At 45.0% G+C, this 20197-nt stretch overlaps 1 protein-coding gene across 3 annotated transcripts in view; it reads left to right on the top strand.

Annotated features, from left to right (window-relative positions):
- Positions 1-20197, top strand: part of LOC118947007 (dorsal-ventral patterning tolloid-like protein 1) — a 136220-nt gene that overhangs the window by 45855 nt on the left and 70168 nt on the right. For all 3 annotated transcript variants that reach the window (XM_036971997.1, XM_036971998.1, XM_036971996.1), the window contains exon 3: positions 2645-2803. In XM_036971997.1, the coding sequence (XP_036827892.1) occupies positions 2645-2803 (159 nt within the window). The remainder of the gene's footprint in view (positions 1-2644; positions 2804-20197) is intronic.

Below are 20197 nucleotides of genomic sequence, written 5' to 3'. Positions count from 1 at the left end.
TGATGGGGTTGATAGAGTTGATGGGGATGATGGGGATGATGGTGCTTATGGTGGGGATGACGGGATGATGAGGTTGATAGAGATGATGGGGATGATGGGGATGATGGTGCTTATGGTGGGGATGACGGGGATGATGAGGTTGATAGAGATGATGGGGATGATGGGGATGATGAATGGTATGATGTCTGGGATGATAATGGGAATGACGGTGGGTATGATGATGGGGATGACATTGGGGATGATGATGGGGTTGACGGTGGGTATGATGATGGGGTTGACGGTGGGTATGATGGAGGGGGTGATGGGTATGATGTTGGGGATAATGATGGGTATGATGGTGGGGATAATAATGGGTATGATGGAGGGGATGATGGAGATGATGGGGATGATGGAGGGGATGATAATGGTATGATGGTGGGGATAATAATGGGTATGATGGTGGGGATGATGGAGATGATGGGGATGATGGAGATGATGGGTATGATGTTGGGTATGATGGAGGGGATGATGGGGATGATGGAGGGGGTGATGGGGATGACGGTGGGGATGACAGTGGGGATGATGTTGGGGATGATGGGTACGATTGTGGGGATGCTGGGGATGATAATGGGTATGATGGTGGGGATGATGGGTATGATGGGATGATGGGGATGATTGGTATTATGGGTATAATGAGGATGATGATGGTAATGATGGTGCTTGTGGGATGATGGGGATGATGGTGCTTATGGTGGGGATGATGGGGATGATGAGGTTGATGGAGATGATGTGGATGATGAATGGTATGATGATGGGGATGATGATGATGGTAATTATGGGGGATGGGGATGAGGGGTTTGATGATGGGGATGATGATGATGATGACGGGGATGATGGGGATGCTGATGGTATTGATGGGTATGATGGTGTGATGTGGAAGATGGGGATGATGGTATTGATGGGATGATGTTGGTAATGATGGAGATGATGTATGAGGGTATGATGGGATGATGGTCATTATGGAGATGATGGTAATGATGATGGTGATTTGGATGATGGGGATGAATGGAATGATGAGGATTATGATGTGGATGATGATGATGGGAGGATGTTGGTAATGATGGAGATGATGGGATGATGGTCATTATGGAGATGATGGTATGAGGGTATGATGGGATGATGGTTATTATGTAGATGATGGTATGAGGGTATGATGGGATGATGGTTATTATGGAGATAATGATATGAGGGTATGATGGGATGATGGTTATTATGGAGATGATGTTGGGTATGATGGTAATGATATGATGTGATGATGGTCATTATGTAGATGATTTTATGATGGTATGATGGGATGATGGTCATTATGGAGATGATGGTATGAGGGTATGATGTGATGATGGTCATTATGGAGATGATGGTATGAGGGTATGATGGGATGATGGTTATTATGGAGATAATGATATGAGGGTATGATGGGATGATGGTTATTATGGAGATGATGTTGGGTATGATGGTAATGATATGATGTGATGATGGTCATTATGTAGATGATTTTATGATGGTATGATGGGATGATGGTCATTATGGAGATGATGGTATGAGGGTATGATGTGATGATGGTCATTATGGAGATGATGGTATGAGGGTATGATGGGATGATGGTTATTATGGAGATAATGATATGAGGGTATGATGGGATGATGGTTATTATGGAGATGATGTTGGGTATGATGGTAATGATATGATGTGATGATGGTCATTATGTAGATGATTTTATGATGGTATGATGGGATGATGGTCATTATGGAGATGATGGTATGAGGGTATGATGGGATGATGGTCATTATGGAGATGATGTTGGTAATGATGGTATGAGGGTATGATGTGATGATGGTCATTATGGAGATGATGTTATGAGGGTATGATGTGATGTTGGTAATGATGGAGATTATGGTATGAGGGTATGATGGGCTGATGGTCATTATGTAGATGATGTTATGAGGGTATGATGGGATGATGGTCATTATGTAGATGATGGTATGAGGGTATGATGGGATGATGGTCATTTCTGAGAGGATGTTGGGTATGATGGTAATGATGTGATGATGGTCATTATGGAGATGATGTTGGGTATGATGGTAATGATATGATGTGATGATGGTCATTATGTAGATGATGTTATGATGGTATGATGGGATGATGGTCATTATGGAGATGATGGTATGAGGGTATGATGGGATGATGGTCATTTCTGAGAGGATGTTGGGTATGATGGTAATGATATGATGTGATGATGGTCATTATGTAGATGATGTTATGATGGTATGATGGGATGATGGTCATTATGGAGATGATGGTATGAGGGTATGATGGGATGATGGTCATTTCTGAGAGGATGTTGGGTATGATGGTAATGATATGATGTGATGATGGTCATTATGTAGATGATGTTATGATGGTATGATGGGATGATGGTCATTATGGAGATGATGGTATGAGGGTATGATGGGATGATGGTCATTTCTGAGATGATGTTGGGTATGATGGTAATGATGTGATGATGGGGATGATGGTAATGATGGGATGTTGGGGGTGATGATGTAATGATGAAGGTGCTGATGGGTATGATGGTGATGGTGATGATGAAGATTTTTCTTTTCAGTTGCGTTTTGGGGAGACATTGCGTTGGACGAGGAGGATCTGCGGATGTTTCAGATCGACAGGACAATAGACGTGACACAACACACACACACTCCCTCACACACTCACACACACTCTCACACACACACTCACACACACTCCAGACAAGGACAAACGACTGGTGAGTCTTTATGTCTGTCTGCCTCCTTCCCTGTCTGTCTGTCTGTCTGTCTGTCTGTTTGTCTGTCTGCCTCCTTCCCTGTCTGTCTGTCTGCCTCCTTCCCTGTCTGTCTGTTTGTCTGTCTGTCTGTCTGTAGCCTTGTCTGTCTGAGGGAGGGATAAGAGGAGAGGGAGGGAGGGATGAGAGGAGAGGGAAGGATGAGAGGAGAGGGAAGGAGAGAGGGAGGGAAGGAGAGAGGGAGGGAGAGGAGAGGAGGAGAGGGAAGGAATATAATACACACAGTCATATAATACACACAGTTTATTTAATTTACCAGATTGGAAACATTTGTTGTGGTATTATTATGTTTTACTATTTCAATGAGGGTGTCTGATTTCAGTGTATTGTTAGTTGTTCAGGATAGAGGTCTGTAGTATCTGGGGTTTAAAGTACTTTAGTCGTTTTATTTGTATCTTAACTTTAAATATTTATATTTTTGACAACTTTTACTTTTACTTCAACACATTCCTAAAGATTAGTTTAGCTGGCGTGAGAGAGAGAGAGAGAGAGAGAGAGAGAGAGAGAGAGAGAGAGAGACAGAGAGAGAGAGAGAGAGAGAGAGAGAGAGAGAGAGAGAGAGAGACAGAGAGAGAGAGAGAGAGAGAGAGAGAGAGAGAGACAGGACCCGAGAGAGAGAAAGAGAGAGCGGCTATATAACCGACAACCGGCGTTAGTGGAAAACACTGATTCAGAGAGAGAGCTATGAAATAAATCGAGAAGATTTAATCTAATAATCTAATATAATTGTGTGTGTGTGTGTGTGTGTGTGTGTGTGTGTGTGTGTGTGTGTGTGTGTGTGTGTGTGTGTGTGTGTGTGTGTGTGTGTGTGTGTGTTGTGTGTGTGTGTGTTGTGTGTGTGTGTGTGTGTGTTGTGTGTGTGTGTGTGTGTGTGTGTGTGTGTGTGTGTGTGTGTGTGTGTGTTGTGTGTGTGTGTGTGTGTGTGTGTGTGTGTGTATCTGTGGGGTGTAGAGGAACATATCATCTCAAAGAAGAAAGGATTGTTCCTCCTCCTCCTGGACAAAATACGGAGGTTTGGCTTCGGTACGACACCTGGTTACCAAGGCAACACACTACACACCTGGTTACCAAGGCAACGGCTACTGTAGCTTCATAGTAAACTAGCATTCGGAAAAGTATTCAGACCCCTTGACTTGTTTTTTTCACATTTTGTTACGTATTCTAAAATGGATTAAATACACGTTTTTTCCCTCATCAATAAAGCATAAAGACAAAGCGAAAACAGGTTTTTGGGAAAGTTTAGTTTATTTTTGGCAAATTTAGTAAAATAATAAAAAACACTAATAACTTTTTTACATAAGTATTCAGACCCTATGAGACTCGAAAGTGTTCCCATTTGATCATTTATTTATTTAACTAGGCGAGTCAGTTAACCTCTAGCGACTAGCAATCCCGTATCCGGGAGCGTAATCATAGCCTCAAGCTCATTACCATAACGCAACGTTTCCTATTCATGAAAATCGCAAATTAAATTAAATAAATATATTAAAACACAAGCTTAGCCTTTTGTTAACAACACTGTCATCTCAGATTTTCAAAATATGCTTTTCAACCAAAGCTACACAAGCATTTGTGTAAGAGTATTGATAGCCTAGCATAGCATTAAGCCTAGCATTCAGCAGGCAACATTTTCACAAAAACAAGAAAAGCATTCAAATAAAATCATTTACCTTTGAAGAACTTCGGATGTTTTCAATGACGAGACTCTTTTCCAAAAATATTATTTGTGTAGACGAAATAGCTCCGTTTTGTTCATCACGTTTGGCTAAGAAAAAGACCGGAAAATGCAGTCACTTACAACGCCAAACTTTTTTCCAAATTAGCTCCATAATATCGACAGAAACATGGCAAACGTTGTTTATAATCAATCCTCAAGGTGTTTTTCACATATCTATTCGATAATCTATCAGTGGTGGCAGTTGGCTTCTCATCAGAAGCAAACGGAAAAATACTGCCGCTGGAGATTATGCAATAATTGCGACGGAGGACACCAAGCGACCACCTGGTAGATGTAGTCTCTTATGGTCAATCTTCCAATGATATGCCTACAAACACGTCACAATGCTGCAGACACCTTGGGGAAAGCGTGGAAAACATAAGCTGACTCCTAGCTCCTTCACAGCCATATAAGGAGTCATTGGAATGAGGCGGTTTCAAAAAATGCGTCACTTCCTGATTGGATTTTTATCTGGGTTTCGCCTGTAACATCAGTTCTGTGGCACTCACAGACAATATCTTTGCAGTTTTGGAAACATCAGAGTGTTTTCTTTCCAAAGCTGTCAATTAGATGCATAGTCGAGCATCTTTTCGTGACAAAATATCTTGTTTAAAACGGGAACGTTTTTCATCCAAAAATTAAAAGAGCGCCCCCTATATCGAAGAAGTTAAGAACAAATTCTTATTTTCAATGACAGCTTAGGAACAGTGGGTTGCCTGTTCAGGGGCAGAACGACAGAACAACCTTGTCAGCTCGAGGACTATAACAGCCAATCACAGATACAGAGAGCAGAGGGGGGTCTATAACAGCCAATAACAGATACAGAGAGCAGAGGGGGGGTCTATAACAGCCAATCACAGTTATAGAGGGGAGGTCTATAACAGCCAATCACAGTTAGAGACCCTTTGAAACCTCAAGATTCAAAGCAAGAAATTCCAACTGTTTACAAATAGTTTCCCACACTTACAGGGAATGTAGTCTTTACATATATAGCCCCACTTACAGGGAATTTAGTCTTTACACAGCCCCACTTACAGGGAATTTAGTCTTTACATATATAGCCACACTTACAGGGAATTTAGTCTTTACATATATAGCCACACTTACAGGGAATTTAGTCTTTACATATATAGCCACACTTACAGGGAATTTAGTCTTTACATATATAGCCACACTTACAGGGAATTTAGTCTTTACATATATAGCCCCACTTACAGGGAATTTAGTCTTTACATATATAGCCACACTTACAGGGAATGTAGTCTTTACATATATAGCCACACTTACAGGGAATTTAGTCTTTACATATATAGCCACACTTACAGGGAATGTAGTCTTTACATATATAGCCCCACTTACAGGGAATTTAGTCTTGACATATATAGCCACACTTACAGGGAATTTAGTCTTTACATATATAGCCACACTTACAGGGAATTTAGTCTTTACATATATAGCCACACTTACAGGGAATTTAGTCTTTACACATATAGCCACACTTACAGGGAATTTAGTCTTGACATATATAGCCACACTTACAGGGAATTTAGTCTTTACATATATAGCCACACTTACAGGGAATGTAGTCTTTACATATATAGCCACACTTACAGGGAATTTAGTCTTTACATGTATAGACACACTTACAGGGAATTTAGTCTTTACATATATAGCCACACTTACAGGGAATTTAGTCTTTATATATATAGCCACACTTACAGGGAATTTAGTCTTTACACAGCCCCACTTACAGGGAATCTAGTCTTTACACATATATAGCCACACTTACAGGGAATTTAGTCTTTACATATGTAGCCCCACTTACAGGGAATGTAGTCTTTACACAGCCCCACTTACAGGGAATGTAGTCTTTACACATATATAGCCACACTTACAGGGAATTTAGTCTTTACATATATAGCCCCACTTACAGGGAATTTAGTCTTTACATATATAGCCACACTTACAGGGAATTTAGTCTTTACACAGCCCCACTTACAGGGAATGTAGTCTTTACTGTAACGGTTTTCTTCGTGAGAAGGAGAGTCGGACCAAAATGCGGCGTGTCTATTGCAATCCATGTTTAATGAATTAACACACTAAACACAAACACTACCAAAACAATAAACTTAACAAAACCCGAAACAGCCTATACTTGTGTCTCCTAACACAGAACAATGACGTCAGGACACAAAGGACAATCACCCACGACAAACTCAAAGAATATGGCTGCCTAAATATGGTTCCCAATCAGAGACAACGATAAACACCTGCCTCTGATTGAGAACCACTTCAGACAGCCATAGACTTAGCTAGAACACCCCACTAGCTACAATCCCCACACATACACACCACATACAAAAACCCATGCCACACCCTGGCCTGACCAAATAAATAAAGATAAACACAAAATACTTTGACCAGGGTGTGACAGAACCCCCCCCCTAAGGTGCGGACTCCCGAACGCACCTCAAAACAATAGGGAGGGTCCGGGTGGGCATCTGTCCATGGTGGCGGCTCCGGTGCGGGACGTGGACCCCACTCAATCAATGTCTTAGTCCCTTCTCCTCGCGTCCCTGGATAGTCCACCCTCGCCGCCGACCATGGCCTAGTAGTCCTCACCCAGAACCCCACTGGACTGAGGAGCAGATCGGGACTGAGGGGCAGCTCGGGACTGAGGCAGCTCGGGACTGAGGGGAAGCTCAGGAGTGAGAGGAAGCTCAGGAGTGAGAGGAAGCTCAGGCAGGTTGATGAATCTACCTGGCTGGCAGGTGGTTTCGGCAGATCCTGGCTGACTGGCAGATCCTGGCTGACTGGCAGATCTGGAAGAGTCTGGTCGACTGGCAGATCTTGAAGAGTCTGGTCGACTGGCAGATCTGGAAGAGTCTGGTCGACTGGCAGATCTGGAAGAGTCTGGTCGACTGGCAGATCTGGAAGAGTCTGGTCGACTGGCAGATCTGGAAGAGTCTGGTCGACTGGCAGATCTGGAAGAGTCTGGTCGACTGGCAGATCTGGAAGAGTCTGGTCGACTGGCGGATCTGGAAGAGTCTGGTCGACTGGCGGATCTGGAAGATTCTGGTCGACTGGCGGATCTGGAAGATTCTGGTCGACTGGCAGATCTGGAAGAGTCTGGTCGACTGGCAGATCTGGAAGAGTCTGGTCGACTGGCAGATCTGGGAGAGTCTGGTCGACTGGCAGATCTGGAAGAGTCTGGTCGACTGGCAGATCTGGAAGAGTCTGGTCGACTGGCAGATCTGGAAGAGTCTGGTCGACTGGCAGATCTGGAAGAGTCTGGTCGACTGGCAGATCTGGCTGCTCCATGCTGACTGGCTGCTCCATGCTGACTGGCAGCTCTGGCTGCTCCATGCTGACTGGCTGCTCCATGCTGACTGGCAGCTCTGACTGCTCCATGCTGACTGGCTGCTCCATGCTGACTGGCAGCTCTGGCTGCTCCATGCTGACTGGCTGCTCCATGCTGACTGGCTGCTCCATGCTGACTGGCAGCTCTGGCTGCTCCATGCTGACTGGCTGCTCTGGCTGCTCCATGCTGACTGGCTGCTCCATGCTGACTGGCTGCTCCATGCTGACTGGCGGCCCTGGCTGCTCCATGCTGACTGGCGGCCCTGGCTGCTCCATGCTGACTGGCGGCCCTGGCTGCTCCATGCTGACTGGCGGCCCTGGCTGCTCCATGCTAACTGGCAGCTCTGGCGGCTCCTTGCAGACTGGCAGCTCTGGCGGCTCCTTGCAGACTGGCAGCTTTGGCGGCATCCTGCAGACAGGCAGCTCTGGCGGCTCCTTGCAGACTGGCAGCTCCTTACAGACTGGCAGCTCCTTGCAGACTGGCAGCTCCTTGCAGACTGGCAGCTCCTTGCAGACTGGCAGCTCCTTGCAGACTGGCAGCTCTATGCTAACTGGCAGCTCTATGCTAACTGGCAGCTCTATGCTAACTGGCAGCTCTATGCTAACTGGCAGTTCTGAACAGGCGGGAGACTCCGGCAGCGCTGTAGAGGCGGAAAGCTCTGACAGCGCTAAACAGGCGGGAGACTCCGACAGCACTGAAGAGGAGGGAGGCTCTGGCAGCGCTGGACAGGCGAGGCGCACTGTAGGCCTGATGCGTGGTGCTGGCACTGGTGGTACTGGGCCGAGGACACGCACAGGAAGCCTGGTGCGGGGAGCTGCTACCGGAGGGCTGGGGTGTGGAGGTGGCACAGGATGGGTTAGACCGTGAAGGCGTACTGGAGATCTTGAGAGCGGTGCTGGCACAGGACGTGCAAGGCTAGGGAGGTGCACAGGAGGCCTGGTACGTGAGACTGGCACCATCTTAACCAGCCGACTAACACGCACCTCAGGACGAGTATGGAGCGCTGACCCAGGTGCCATCAAATCCCCGACACGCTCCGTCGGGCGAATTCCATGTTTAAAACACCAACACAGCAACTCCCTCATTTCTCTCTCCTCCAATTTCCCCATTAACTCCTTCACAGTCTCTGTTTCGCTCACCTCCAACACCGGCTCTGGTTCTGGTCTCCTCCTTGGCTCCTCACGATAAACAGGGAGAGTTGGCTCAGGTCTGGCTCCTGACTCTGCCACACTCTCCCTGAGCCCCCCCCCAAGAAATTTTTGGGGCTGACTATGGGGCCTCCGTCCGCGCCGCCTTGCTTGCTTCGCAAACTCCATTCTCCTATATCCTTCCGCGCACTGCTCCATCGAATCCCAGGCGGGCTCTGGCACTCTCCCTGGGTCGACCGCCCACCTGTCTATCTCCTCCCAAGAAGTATAGTCCATACTGTACTCCACTTTGGGCTGTTCTTGCCTGTTGACACGCTGCTTGGTCCCTTTGTGGTGGGTGATTCTGTAACGGTTTTCTTCGTGAGAAGGAGAGTCGGACCAAAATGCGGCGTGTCTATTGCAATCCATGTTTAATGAATTAACACACTAAACACAAACACTACCAAAACAATAAACTTAACAAAACCCGAAACAGCCTATACTTGTGTCTCCTAACACAGAACAATGACGTCAGGACACAAAGGACAATCACCCACGACAAACTCAAAGAATATGGCTGCCTAAATATGGTTCCCAATCAGAGACAACGATAAACACCTGCCTCTGATTGAGAACCACTTCAGACAGCCATAGACTTAGCTAGAACACCCCACTAGCTACAATCCCCACACATACACACCACATACAAAAACCCATGCCACACCCTGGCCTGACCAAATAAATAAAGATAAACACAAAATACTTTGACCAGGGTGTGACATTTACACAGCCCCACTTACAGGGAATTTAGTCTTTACACAGCCCACTTACAGGGAATGTAGTCTTTACACATATATAGCCACACTTACAGGGAATTTAGTCTTTACATATATAGCCCCACTTACAGGGAATTTAGTCTTTACATATATAGCCACACTTACAGGGAATTTAGTCTTTACACAGCCCCACTTACAGGGAATGTAGTCTTTACACAGCCCCACTTACAGGGAATTTAGTCTTTACACAGCCCCACTTACAGGGAATGTAGTCTTTACACAGCCCCACTTACAGGGAATGTAGTCTTTACACAGCCCCACTTACAGGGAATTTAGTCTTTACATATATAGCCACACTTACAGGGAATTTAGTCTTTACACAGCCCCACTTACAGGGAATGTAGTCTTTACACAGCCCCACTTACAGGGAATTTAGTCTTTACATATATAGCCACACTTACAGGGACTTTAGTCTTTACATATATAGCCACACTTACAGGGAATTTAGTCTTTACATATATAGCCACACTTACAGGGAATGTAGTCTTTACACAGCCCCACTTACAGGGAATTTAGTCTTTACACATATATAGCCACACTTACAGGGAATTTAGTCTTTACATATATAGCCACACTTACAGGGAATCTAGTCTTTACATATATAGCCACACTTACAGGGAATTTAGTCTTTACACATATAGCCACACTTACAGGGAATTTAGTCTTTACATATATAGCCACACTTACAGGGAATTTAGTCTTTACATATATAGCCACACTTACAGGGAATGTAGTCTTTACACAGCCCCACTTACAGGGAATCTAGTCTTTACACAGCCCCACTTACAGGGAATTTAGTCTTTACACATATAGCCACACTTACAGGGAATTTAGTCTTTACATATATAGCCACACTTACAGGGAATGTAGTCTTTACACATATATAGCCACACTTACAGGGAATTTAGTCTTTACATATATAGCCACACTTACAGGGAATTTAGTCTTTACACATATATAACCACACTTACAGGGAATTTAGTCTTTACATATATAGCCCCACTTACAGGGAATTTAGTCTTTACATATATAGCCACACTTACAGGGAATTTAGTCTTTACATATATAGCCACACTTACAGGGAATTTAGTCTTTACATATATAGCCACACTTACAGGGAATGTAGTCTTTACACAGCCCCACTTACAGGGAATCTAGTCTTTACACATATATAGCCACACTTACAGGGAATTTAGTCTTTACATATATAGCCACACTTACAGGGAATTTAGTCTTTACATATATAGCAACACTTACAGGGAATTTAGTCTTTACATATATAGCCACACTTACAGGGAATTTAGTCTTTACATATATAGCCACACTTACAGGGAATTTAGTCTTTACATATATAGCCACACTTACAGGGAATTTAGTCTTTACATATATAGCCACACTTACAGGGAATCTAGTCTTTACATATATAGCCACACTTACAGGGAATTTAGTCTTTACATATATAGCCACACTTACAGGGAATTTAGTCTTTACATATATAGCCACACTTACAGGGAATTTAGTCTTTACATATATAGCCACACTTACAGGGAATTTAGTCTTTACATATATAGCCACACTTACAGGGAATTTAGTCTTTACATATATAGCCACACTTACAGGGAATCTAGTCTTTACATATATAGCCACACTTACAGGGAATTTAGTCTTTACATATATAGCCACACTTACAGGGAATTTAGTCTTTACATATATAGCCACACTTACAGGGAATTTAGTCTTTACATATATAGCCACACTTACAGGGAATTTAGTCTTGATATATATAGCCACACTTACAGGGAATTTAGTCTTTACACAGCCCCACTTACAGGGAATTTAGTCTTTACACAGCCCCACTTACAGGGAATTTAGTCTTTACATATATAGCCACACTTACAGGGAATGTAGTCTTTACATATATAGCCACACTTACAGGGAATTTAGTCTTTACACAGCCCCACTTACAGGGAATTTAGTCTTTACACAGCCCCACTTACAGGGAATGTAGTCTTGATATATATAGCCACACTTACAGGGAATTTAGTCTTTACACAGCCCCACTTACAGGGAATTTAGTCTTTACACAGCCCCACTTACAGGGAATTTAGTCTTGATATATATAGCCACACCTACAGGGAATTTAGTCTTTACATATATAGCCACACTTACAGGGAATTTAGTCTTTACACATATATAGCCACACTTACAGGGAATTTAGTCTTGACATATATAGCCACACTTACAGGGAATTTAGTCTTTACACAGCCCCACTTACAGGGAATTTAGTCTTTACATATATAGCCACACTTACAGGGAATTTAGTCTTTACATATATAGCCACACTTACAGGGAATTTAGTCTTTACATATATAGCCACACTTACAGGGAATTTAGTCTTTACATATATAGCCACACTTACAGGGAATTTAGTCTTTACATATATAGCCCCACTTACAGGGAATTTAGTCTTTACATATATAGCCACACTTACAGGGAATTTAGTCTTTAGATATATAGCCACACTTACAGGTAATTTAGTCTTTACACAGCCCCACTTACAGGGAATTTAGTCTTTACACATATATAGCCACACTTACAGGGAATTTAGTCTTTACATATATAGCCACACTTACACGGAATTTAGTCTTTACATATATAGCCACACTTACAGGGAATTTAGTCTTTACATATATAGCCACACTTACAGGGAATTTAGTCTTTACACAGCCCCACTTACAGGGAATTTAGTCTTTACACAGCCCCACTTACAGGGAATTTAGTCTTTACATATATAGCCACACTTACAGGGAATTTAGTCTTTACATATATGGCCACAACCCCACCTTTCTAAACTCGATCAGTGCGATACACATTGTAACCATTTATACAAATCCTTATCAAAAACAGACTTGCTGAGCCAGGTTTCAGAAAACACAATTACATCAGCATCAGTGGATTTAGCCCAAATCCCCATCAATGTTTGACAACATGCGTACATTTAAATTAAAAATACCAAAACCAGATCTTGATTTAAAATCAGAGGGGGTTTGGAGACATTGCATATCAGGGCCAGGGTTAGGTTGCAGGGGGTTTGGAGACATTGCATATCAGGGCCAGGGTTAGGTTGCAGGGGGTTTGGAGACATTGCATATCAGGGCCAGGGTTAGGTTGCAGGGGGTTTGGAGACATTGCATATCAGGGCCAGGGTTAGGTTGCAGGGGGTTTGGAGACATTGCATATCAGGGCCAGGGTTAGGTTGCAGGGGGTTTGGAGACATTGCATATCAGGGCCAGGGTTAGGTTGCAGGGGGTCTGGAGACATTGCATATCAGGGCCAGGGTTAGGTTGCAGGAGGTTTGGAGACATATCAGGGCCAGGGTTAGGTTGCAGGGGGTTTGGAGACATTGTATATCAGGGCCAGGGTTAGGTTGCAGGGGGTTTGGAGACATTGCATATCAGGGCCAGGGTTAGGTTGCAGGGGGTTTGGAGACATTGCATATCAGGGCCAGGGTTAGGTTGCAGGGGGTTTGGAGACATTGTATATCAGGGCCAGGGTTAGGTTGCAGGGGGTTTGGAGACATTGCATATCAGGGCCAGGGTTAGGTTGCAGGGGGTTTGGAGACATTGCATATCAGGGCCAGGGTTAGGTTGCAGGGGGTTTGGAGACATTGTATATCAGGGCCAGGGTTAGGTTGCAGGGGGTTTGGAGACATTGCATATCAGGGCCAGGGTTAGGTTGCAGGGGGTTTGGAGACATTGCATATCAGGGCCAGGGTTAGGTTGCAGGGGGTTTGGAGACATTGTATATCAGGGCCAGGGTTAGGTTGCAGGGGGATTGGAGACATTGCATGTCAGTGCCAGGGTTAGGTTGCAGGGGGTTTGGAGACAAATCAGGGTCAGGGTTAGGTTGCAGGGGGTTTGGAGACATTGCATATCAGGGCCAGGGTTAGGTTGCAGGGGGTTTGGAGACATTGCATATCAGGGCCAGGGTTAGGTTGCAGGGGGTTTGGAGACATTGCATATCAGGGCCAGGGTTAGGTTGCAGGGGGTTTGGAGACATTGCATATTAGGGCCAGGGTTAGGTTGCAGGGGGTTTGGAGACAAATCAGGGTCAGGGTTAGGTTGCAGGGGGTTTGGAGACATATCAGGGCCAGGGTTAGGTTGCAGGGGGTTTGGAGACATATCAGGGCCAGGGTTAGGTTGCAGGGGGTTTGGAGATATTGCATATCAGGGCAAGGGTTAAGTTGCAGGGGGTTTGGAGACATATCAGGGCCAGGGTTAGGTTGCAGGGGGTTTGGAGACATTGCATATCAGGGCCAGGGTTAGGTTGCAGGGGGTTTGGAGACATATCAGGGTTAGGTTGCAGGGGGTTTGGAGACATATCAGGGCCAGGGTTAGGTTGCAGGGGGTTTGGAGACATTGCATATCAGGGCCAGGGTTAGGTTGCAGGGGGTTTGGAGACATATCAGGGCCAGGGTTAGGTTGCAGGGGGTTTGGAGACATATCAGGGCCAGGGTTAGGTTGCAGGGGGTTTGGAGACATATCAGGGCCAGGGTTAGGTTGCAGGGGGTTTGGAGACATATCAGGGCCAGGGTTAGGTTGCAGGGGGTTTGGAGACATATCAGGGCCAGGGTTAGGTTGCAGGGGGTTTGGAGACATATCAGGGCCAGGGTTAGGTTGCAGGGGGTTTGGAGACATATCAGGGCCAGGGTTAGGTTGCAGGGGGTTTGGAGACATATCAGGGCCAGGGTTAGGTTGCAGGGGGTTTTGAGACATATCAGGGCCAGGGTTAGGTTGCAGGGGGTTTGGAGACATATCAGGGTTAGGTTGCAGGGGGTTTGGAGACATGTCAGGGCCAGGGTTAAGTTGCAGGGGGTTTGGAGACATATCAGGGCCAGGGTTAGGTTGAAGGGGGTTTGGTAGAAATATCAGGGCCAGGGTTAGGTTGCAGGGGGTTTGGAGACATATCAGGGCCAGAGTTAGGTTGCAGGGGGTTTGGAGACATATCAGGGCCAGGGTTAGGTTGCATGTTACCTGATATCAACAAAAGAAGAATAACTAGGCACCTCGGTTTAATAACCTTGCACGGCTTCTTTTTTTTAAGAGACCTACTGCAAGCCAATTATACAAGTGAGTTTCCAGACAATACAAAACAGTCATTTAAAACCATTAAACTTTGGTAGTGACACAAGTTCGTACTGTTCACATCATGCCACAAATGAATCGGCACTTGGACGAGTGGACGGAGTGAAAAAGAGCGAGTTCCCGCAGACAAAATGTTTCATGGATGGGAGAGCACATCGTCAGATGTTCTCACCCAGCGACAATGTTAGTTGTCTCCAGAGTTCAGTAAAGAAATACTACTGAAAATGCTCATTTTCTCTGAGAGATGTAAGAAATAGAGGCCAAGGAAAGGGGAGAGAGGGACAGTGTGTATGTATTAGTCATGTGAGTGTGTGAGTAGATCGGGTGTGGAGGTCGATTGAGAGAACCGGTTGGGGATTGTTGAGCTGCCGCTGACAGCCAGGCGGAGAGGGAGCAGGTTGGACCAGACACTCTGCAGAGGGAAGAGGAGCAGCCTGGACCAGACACTCTGCAGAGGGAAGAGGAGCAGGTTGGACCAGACACTCTGCAGAGGGAAGAGGAGCAGGTTGGACCAGACACTCTGCAGAGGGAAGAGGAGCAGGTTGGACCAGACACTCTGCAGAGTGAAGAGGAGCAGCCTGGACCAGACACTCTGCAGAGGGAAGAGGAGCAGCCTGGACCAGACACTGTGCAGAGGGAAGAGGAGCAGGTTGGACCAGACACTCTGCAGAGGGAAGAGGAGCAGCCTGGACCAGACACTGTGCAGAGGGAAGAGGAGCAGGTTGGACCAGACACTCTGCAGAGGGAAGAGGAGCAGCCTGGACCAGACACTCTGCAGAGGGAAGAGGAGCAGGTTGGACCAGACACTCTGCAGAGGGAAGAGGAGCAGGTTGGACCAGACACTCTGCAGAGGGAAGAGGAGCAGGTTGGACCAGACACTCTGCAGAGGGAAGAGGAGCAGCCTGGACCAGACACTCTGCAGAGGGAAGAGGAGCAGGTTGGACCAGACACTGTGCAGAGGGAAGAGGAGCAGGTTGTGCCAGACACTCTGCAGAGGGAAGAGGAGCAGGTTGGACCAGACACTGTGCAGAGGGAAGAGGAGCAGCCTGGACCAGACACTCTGCAGAGGGAAGAGGAGCAGGTTGGACCAGACACTGTGCAGAGGGAAGAGGAGCAGGTTGTGCCAGACACTCTGCAGAGGGAAGAGGAGCAGGTTGGACCAGACACTGTGCAGAGGGAAGAGGAGCAGCCTGGACCAGACACTCTGCAGAGGGAAGAGGAGCAGCCTGGACCAGACACTCTGCAGAAGGAAGAGGAGCAGGTTGGACCAGACACTGTGCAGAGGGAAGAGGAGCAGCCTGGACCAGACACTCTGCAGAGGGAAGAGGAGCAGCCTGGACCAGACACTCTGCAGAGGGAAGAGGAGCAGGTTGGACCAGACACTCTGCAGAGGGAAGAGGAGCAGCCTGGACCAGACACTCTGCAGAGGGAAGAGGAGCAGCCTGGACCAGACACTCTGCAGAGGGAAGAGGAGCAGGTTGGACCAGACACTCTGCAGAGGGAAGAGGAGCAGGTTGGACCAGACACTCTGCAGAGGGAAGAGGAGCAGGTTGGACCAGACACTCTGCATAGGGAAGAGGAGCAGGTTGGACCAGACACTCTGCAGAGGGAAGAGGAGCAGGTTGGACCAGACACTCTGCAGAGTGAAGAGGAGCAGGTTGGACCAGACACTGTGCAGAGGGAAGAGGAGCAGCCTGGACCAGACACTCTGCAGAGGGAAGAGGAGCAGCCTGGACCAGACACTCTGCAGAGGGAAGAGGAGCAGGTTGGACCAGACACTCTGCAGAGGGAAGAGGAGCAGGTTGGACCAGACACTGTGCAGAGGGAAGAGGAGCAGCCTGGACCAGACACTCTGCAGAGGGAAGAGGAGCAGGTTGGACCAGACACTCTGCAGAGGGAAGAGGAGCAGGTTGGACCAGACACTCTGCAGAGGGAAGAGGAGCAGCCTGGACCAGACACTCTGCAGAGGGAGGACCCAGGTCAGCCAGAGAGAGGGTTCCTTTAGTAAACTTCAAGTCAAGAAGTGCTAATAGCGATCTTTTTTTTTACCGAGTTGAGGGAGATGGTCCTTGGGCTCAGGTCCTCCGAGAGAGAGAAAGAAAGAGAGAAAGAAAGAGAGAAAGAGAGAATTAGAGAGAGCACACTTAAATTCACACAGGACACCGAATAGGACAGGAGAAGTACTCCAGATATAACAAACTGACCCCCCGACACATAAACTACTGCAGCATAAATACTGGAGGCTGAGACAGGAGGGGTCAGGAGACACTGTGGCCCCATCCGAGGACAGCCCCGGTTTACACTACACAACATTGAAATTGTGGATTTGATCCACCATAAATGAATAGGTTATTAGTATATTAAAATCTACTAGCCACAGACAAGAGACTTGACATGCTACAACGTCAAGGATAACAAAGTACAGAGACAACGTAGCAGTGGCTTAGGGACAAGTCTCTGAATGTCCTTGATGAAAACCTGCTCCAGAGCTCAGGACCTCAGACTGGGGAAAAGGTTCACCTTCCAACAGGACCCTAAGCACACAGCCAAAACAACGCAGGAGTGGCTTCGGGACAAGTCTCTGAATGTCCTTGAGTGGTCCAGTCAGAGCCCGGACTTGAACCCGATCGAACATCACAGGAGAGACCTGAAAATAGCTGTGCAGCGACGCTCCCCATCCAACCTCACAGAGCTTGAGAAGATCTGCAGAGAAGAATGGGAGAAACTCCCCAAATACAGGTGTGCCAAGCTAGTAGTTTCAAATCCAAGAAGACTCAAGGCTGTTATCGCCTCCAAACGTGCTACTGAGTAAAGGGTCTGAATACTGATGTAAATGTCATATATCCGGGGTTTAATTATTATTACTTTGCAAACATTTCAAAGAAACTGTTTTGCTTTGTCATTATGGGGTATTTTGTATAGATTGATAAAGGAGTAAAAAGTGTTTACACAGATGTAGTATTAATAAATATTATATTATTATAGTCTTTACGCAGATGTAGTATTAGTATATATACTATGCCTTGCAACAGTATTCGGCCCCCTTGAACTTTGCGACCTTTTGCCACATTTCAGGCTTCAAACATAAAGATATAAAACAGTATTTTTTTTGTGAAGAATCAACAACAAGTGGGACACAATCATGAAGTGGAACGACATTTATTGGATATTTCAAACTTTTTAAACAATTCAAAAACGGAAAAATTGGGCGTGCAAAATTATTCAGCCCCCTTAAGTTAATACTTTGTAGCGGCACCTTTTGCTGCGATTACAGCTGTAAGTCGCTTGGGGTATGTCTCTATCAGTTTTGCACATCGAGAGACTGACATTTTTTCCCATTCCTCCTTGCAAAACAGCTCGAGCTCAGTGAGGTTGGATGGAGAGCATTTGTGAACAGCAGTTTTCAGTTCTTTCCACAGATTCTCAATTGGATTCAGGTCTGGACTTTGACTTGGCCATTCTAACACCTGGATATGTTTATTTTTGAACCATTCCATTGTAGATTTTGCTTTATGTTTTGGATCATTGTCTTGTTGGAAGACAAATCTCCGTCCCAGTCTCAGGTCTTTTGCAGACTCCATCAGGTTTTCTTCCAGAATGGTCCTGTATTTGGCTCCATCCATCTTCCCATCAATTTTAACCATCTTCCCTGTCCCTGCTGAAGAAAAGCAGGCCCATACCATGATGCTGCCACCACCATGTTTGACAGTGGGGATGGTGTGTTCAGCTGTGTTGCTTTTACGCCAAACATAACGTTTTGCATTGTTGCCAAAAAGTTCAATTTTGGTTTCATCTGACCAGAGCACCTTCTTCCACATGTTTGGTGTGTCTCCCAGGTGGCTTGTGGCAAACTTTAAACAACACTTTTTATGGATATCTTTAAGAAATGGCTTTCTTCTTGCCACTCTTCCATAAAGGCCAGATTTGTGCAATATACGACTGATTGTTGTCCTATGGACAGAGTCTCCCACCTCAGCTGTAGATCTCTGCAGTTCATCCAGAGTGATCATGGGCCTCTTGGCTGCATCTCTGATCAGTCTTCTCCTTGTATGAGCTGAAAGTTTAGAGGGACGGCCAGGTCTTGGTAGATTTGCAGTGGTCTGATACTCCCTCCATTTCAATATTATCGCTTGCACAGTGCTCCTTGGGATGTTTAAAGCTTGGGAAATCGTTTTGTATCCAAATCCGGCTTTAAACTTCTTCACAACAGTATCTCGGACCTGCCTGGTGTGTTCCTTGTTCTTCATGATGCTCTCTGCGCTTTTAACGGACCTCTGAGACTATCACAGTGCAGGTGCATTTATACGGAGACTTGATTACACACAGGTGGATTGTATTTATCATCATTAGTCATTTAGGTCAACATTGGATCATTCAGAGATCCTCACTGAACTTCTGGAGAGAGTTTGCTGCACTGAAAGTAAAGGGGCTGAATAATTTTGCACGCCCAATATTTCAGTTTTTGATTTGTTAAAAAAGTTTGAAATATCCAATAAATGTCGTTCCACTTCATGATTGTGTCCCACTTGTTGTTGATTTTTCACAAAAAAATGCAGTTTTATATCTTTATGTTTGAAGCCTGAAATGTGGCAAAAGGTCGCATAGTTCAAGGGGGCCGAATACTTTCGCAAGGCACTGTATATATTAGATTATTATAGTCTTTACACAGATGTAGTATTAGTATATATATATATATTAGATTATTATAGTTTTTACACAGATGCATATATATATATTATATTATTACAGTCTTTACACAGATGTAGTATTAGTATATATATATATTATATTATTATAGTCTTTACGCAGATGTAGTATGAGTATATACATATATATTATATTATTACAGTCTTTACACAGATGTAGTATTAGTATATATATATATTATATTATTATAGTCTTTACGCAGATGTAGTATTAGTATATATATATATTATATTATTATAGTCTTTACGCAGATGTAGTATGAGTATATACATATATATTATATTATTACAGTCTTTACACAGATGTAGTATTAGTATATATATATATATTAGATTATTATAGTTTTTACACAGATGCATATATATATATTATATTATTACAGTCTTTACACAGATGTAGTATTAGTATATATATATATTATATTATTATAGTCTTTACGCAGATG

Source organism: Oncorhynchus mykiss, unplaced genomic scaffold, assembly GCF_013265735.2.
Source record: "Oncorhynchus mykiss isolate Arlee unplaced genomic scaffold, USDA_OmykA_1.1 un_scaffold_87, whole genome shotgun sequence".
NCBI classification, from domain to species: Eukaryota; Metazoa; Chordata; class Actinopteri; order Salmoniformes; family Salmonidae; genus Oncorhynchus; species Oncorhynchus mykiss.
Note: the sequence above shows the minus strand (reverse complement) of the source record. Positions and strands in the feature narration are given on the sequence as shown.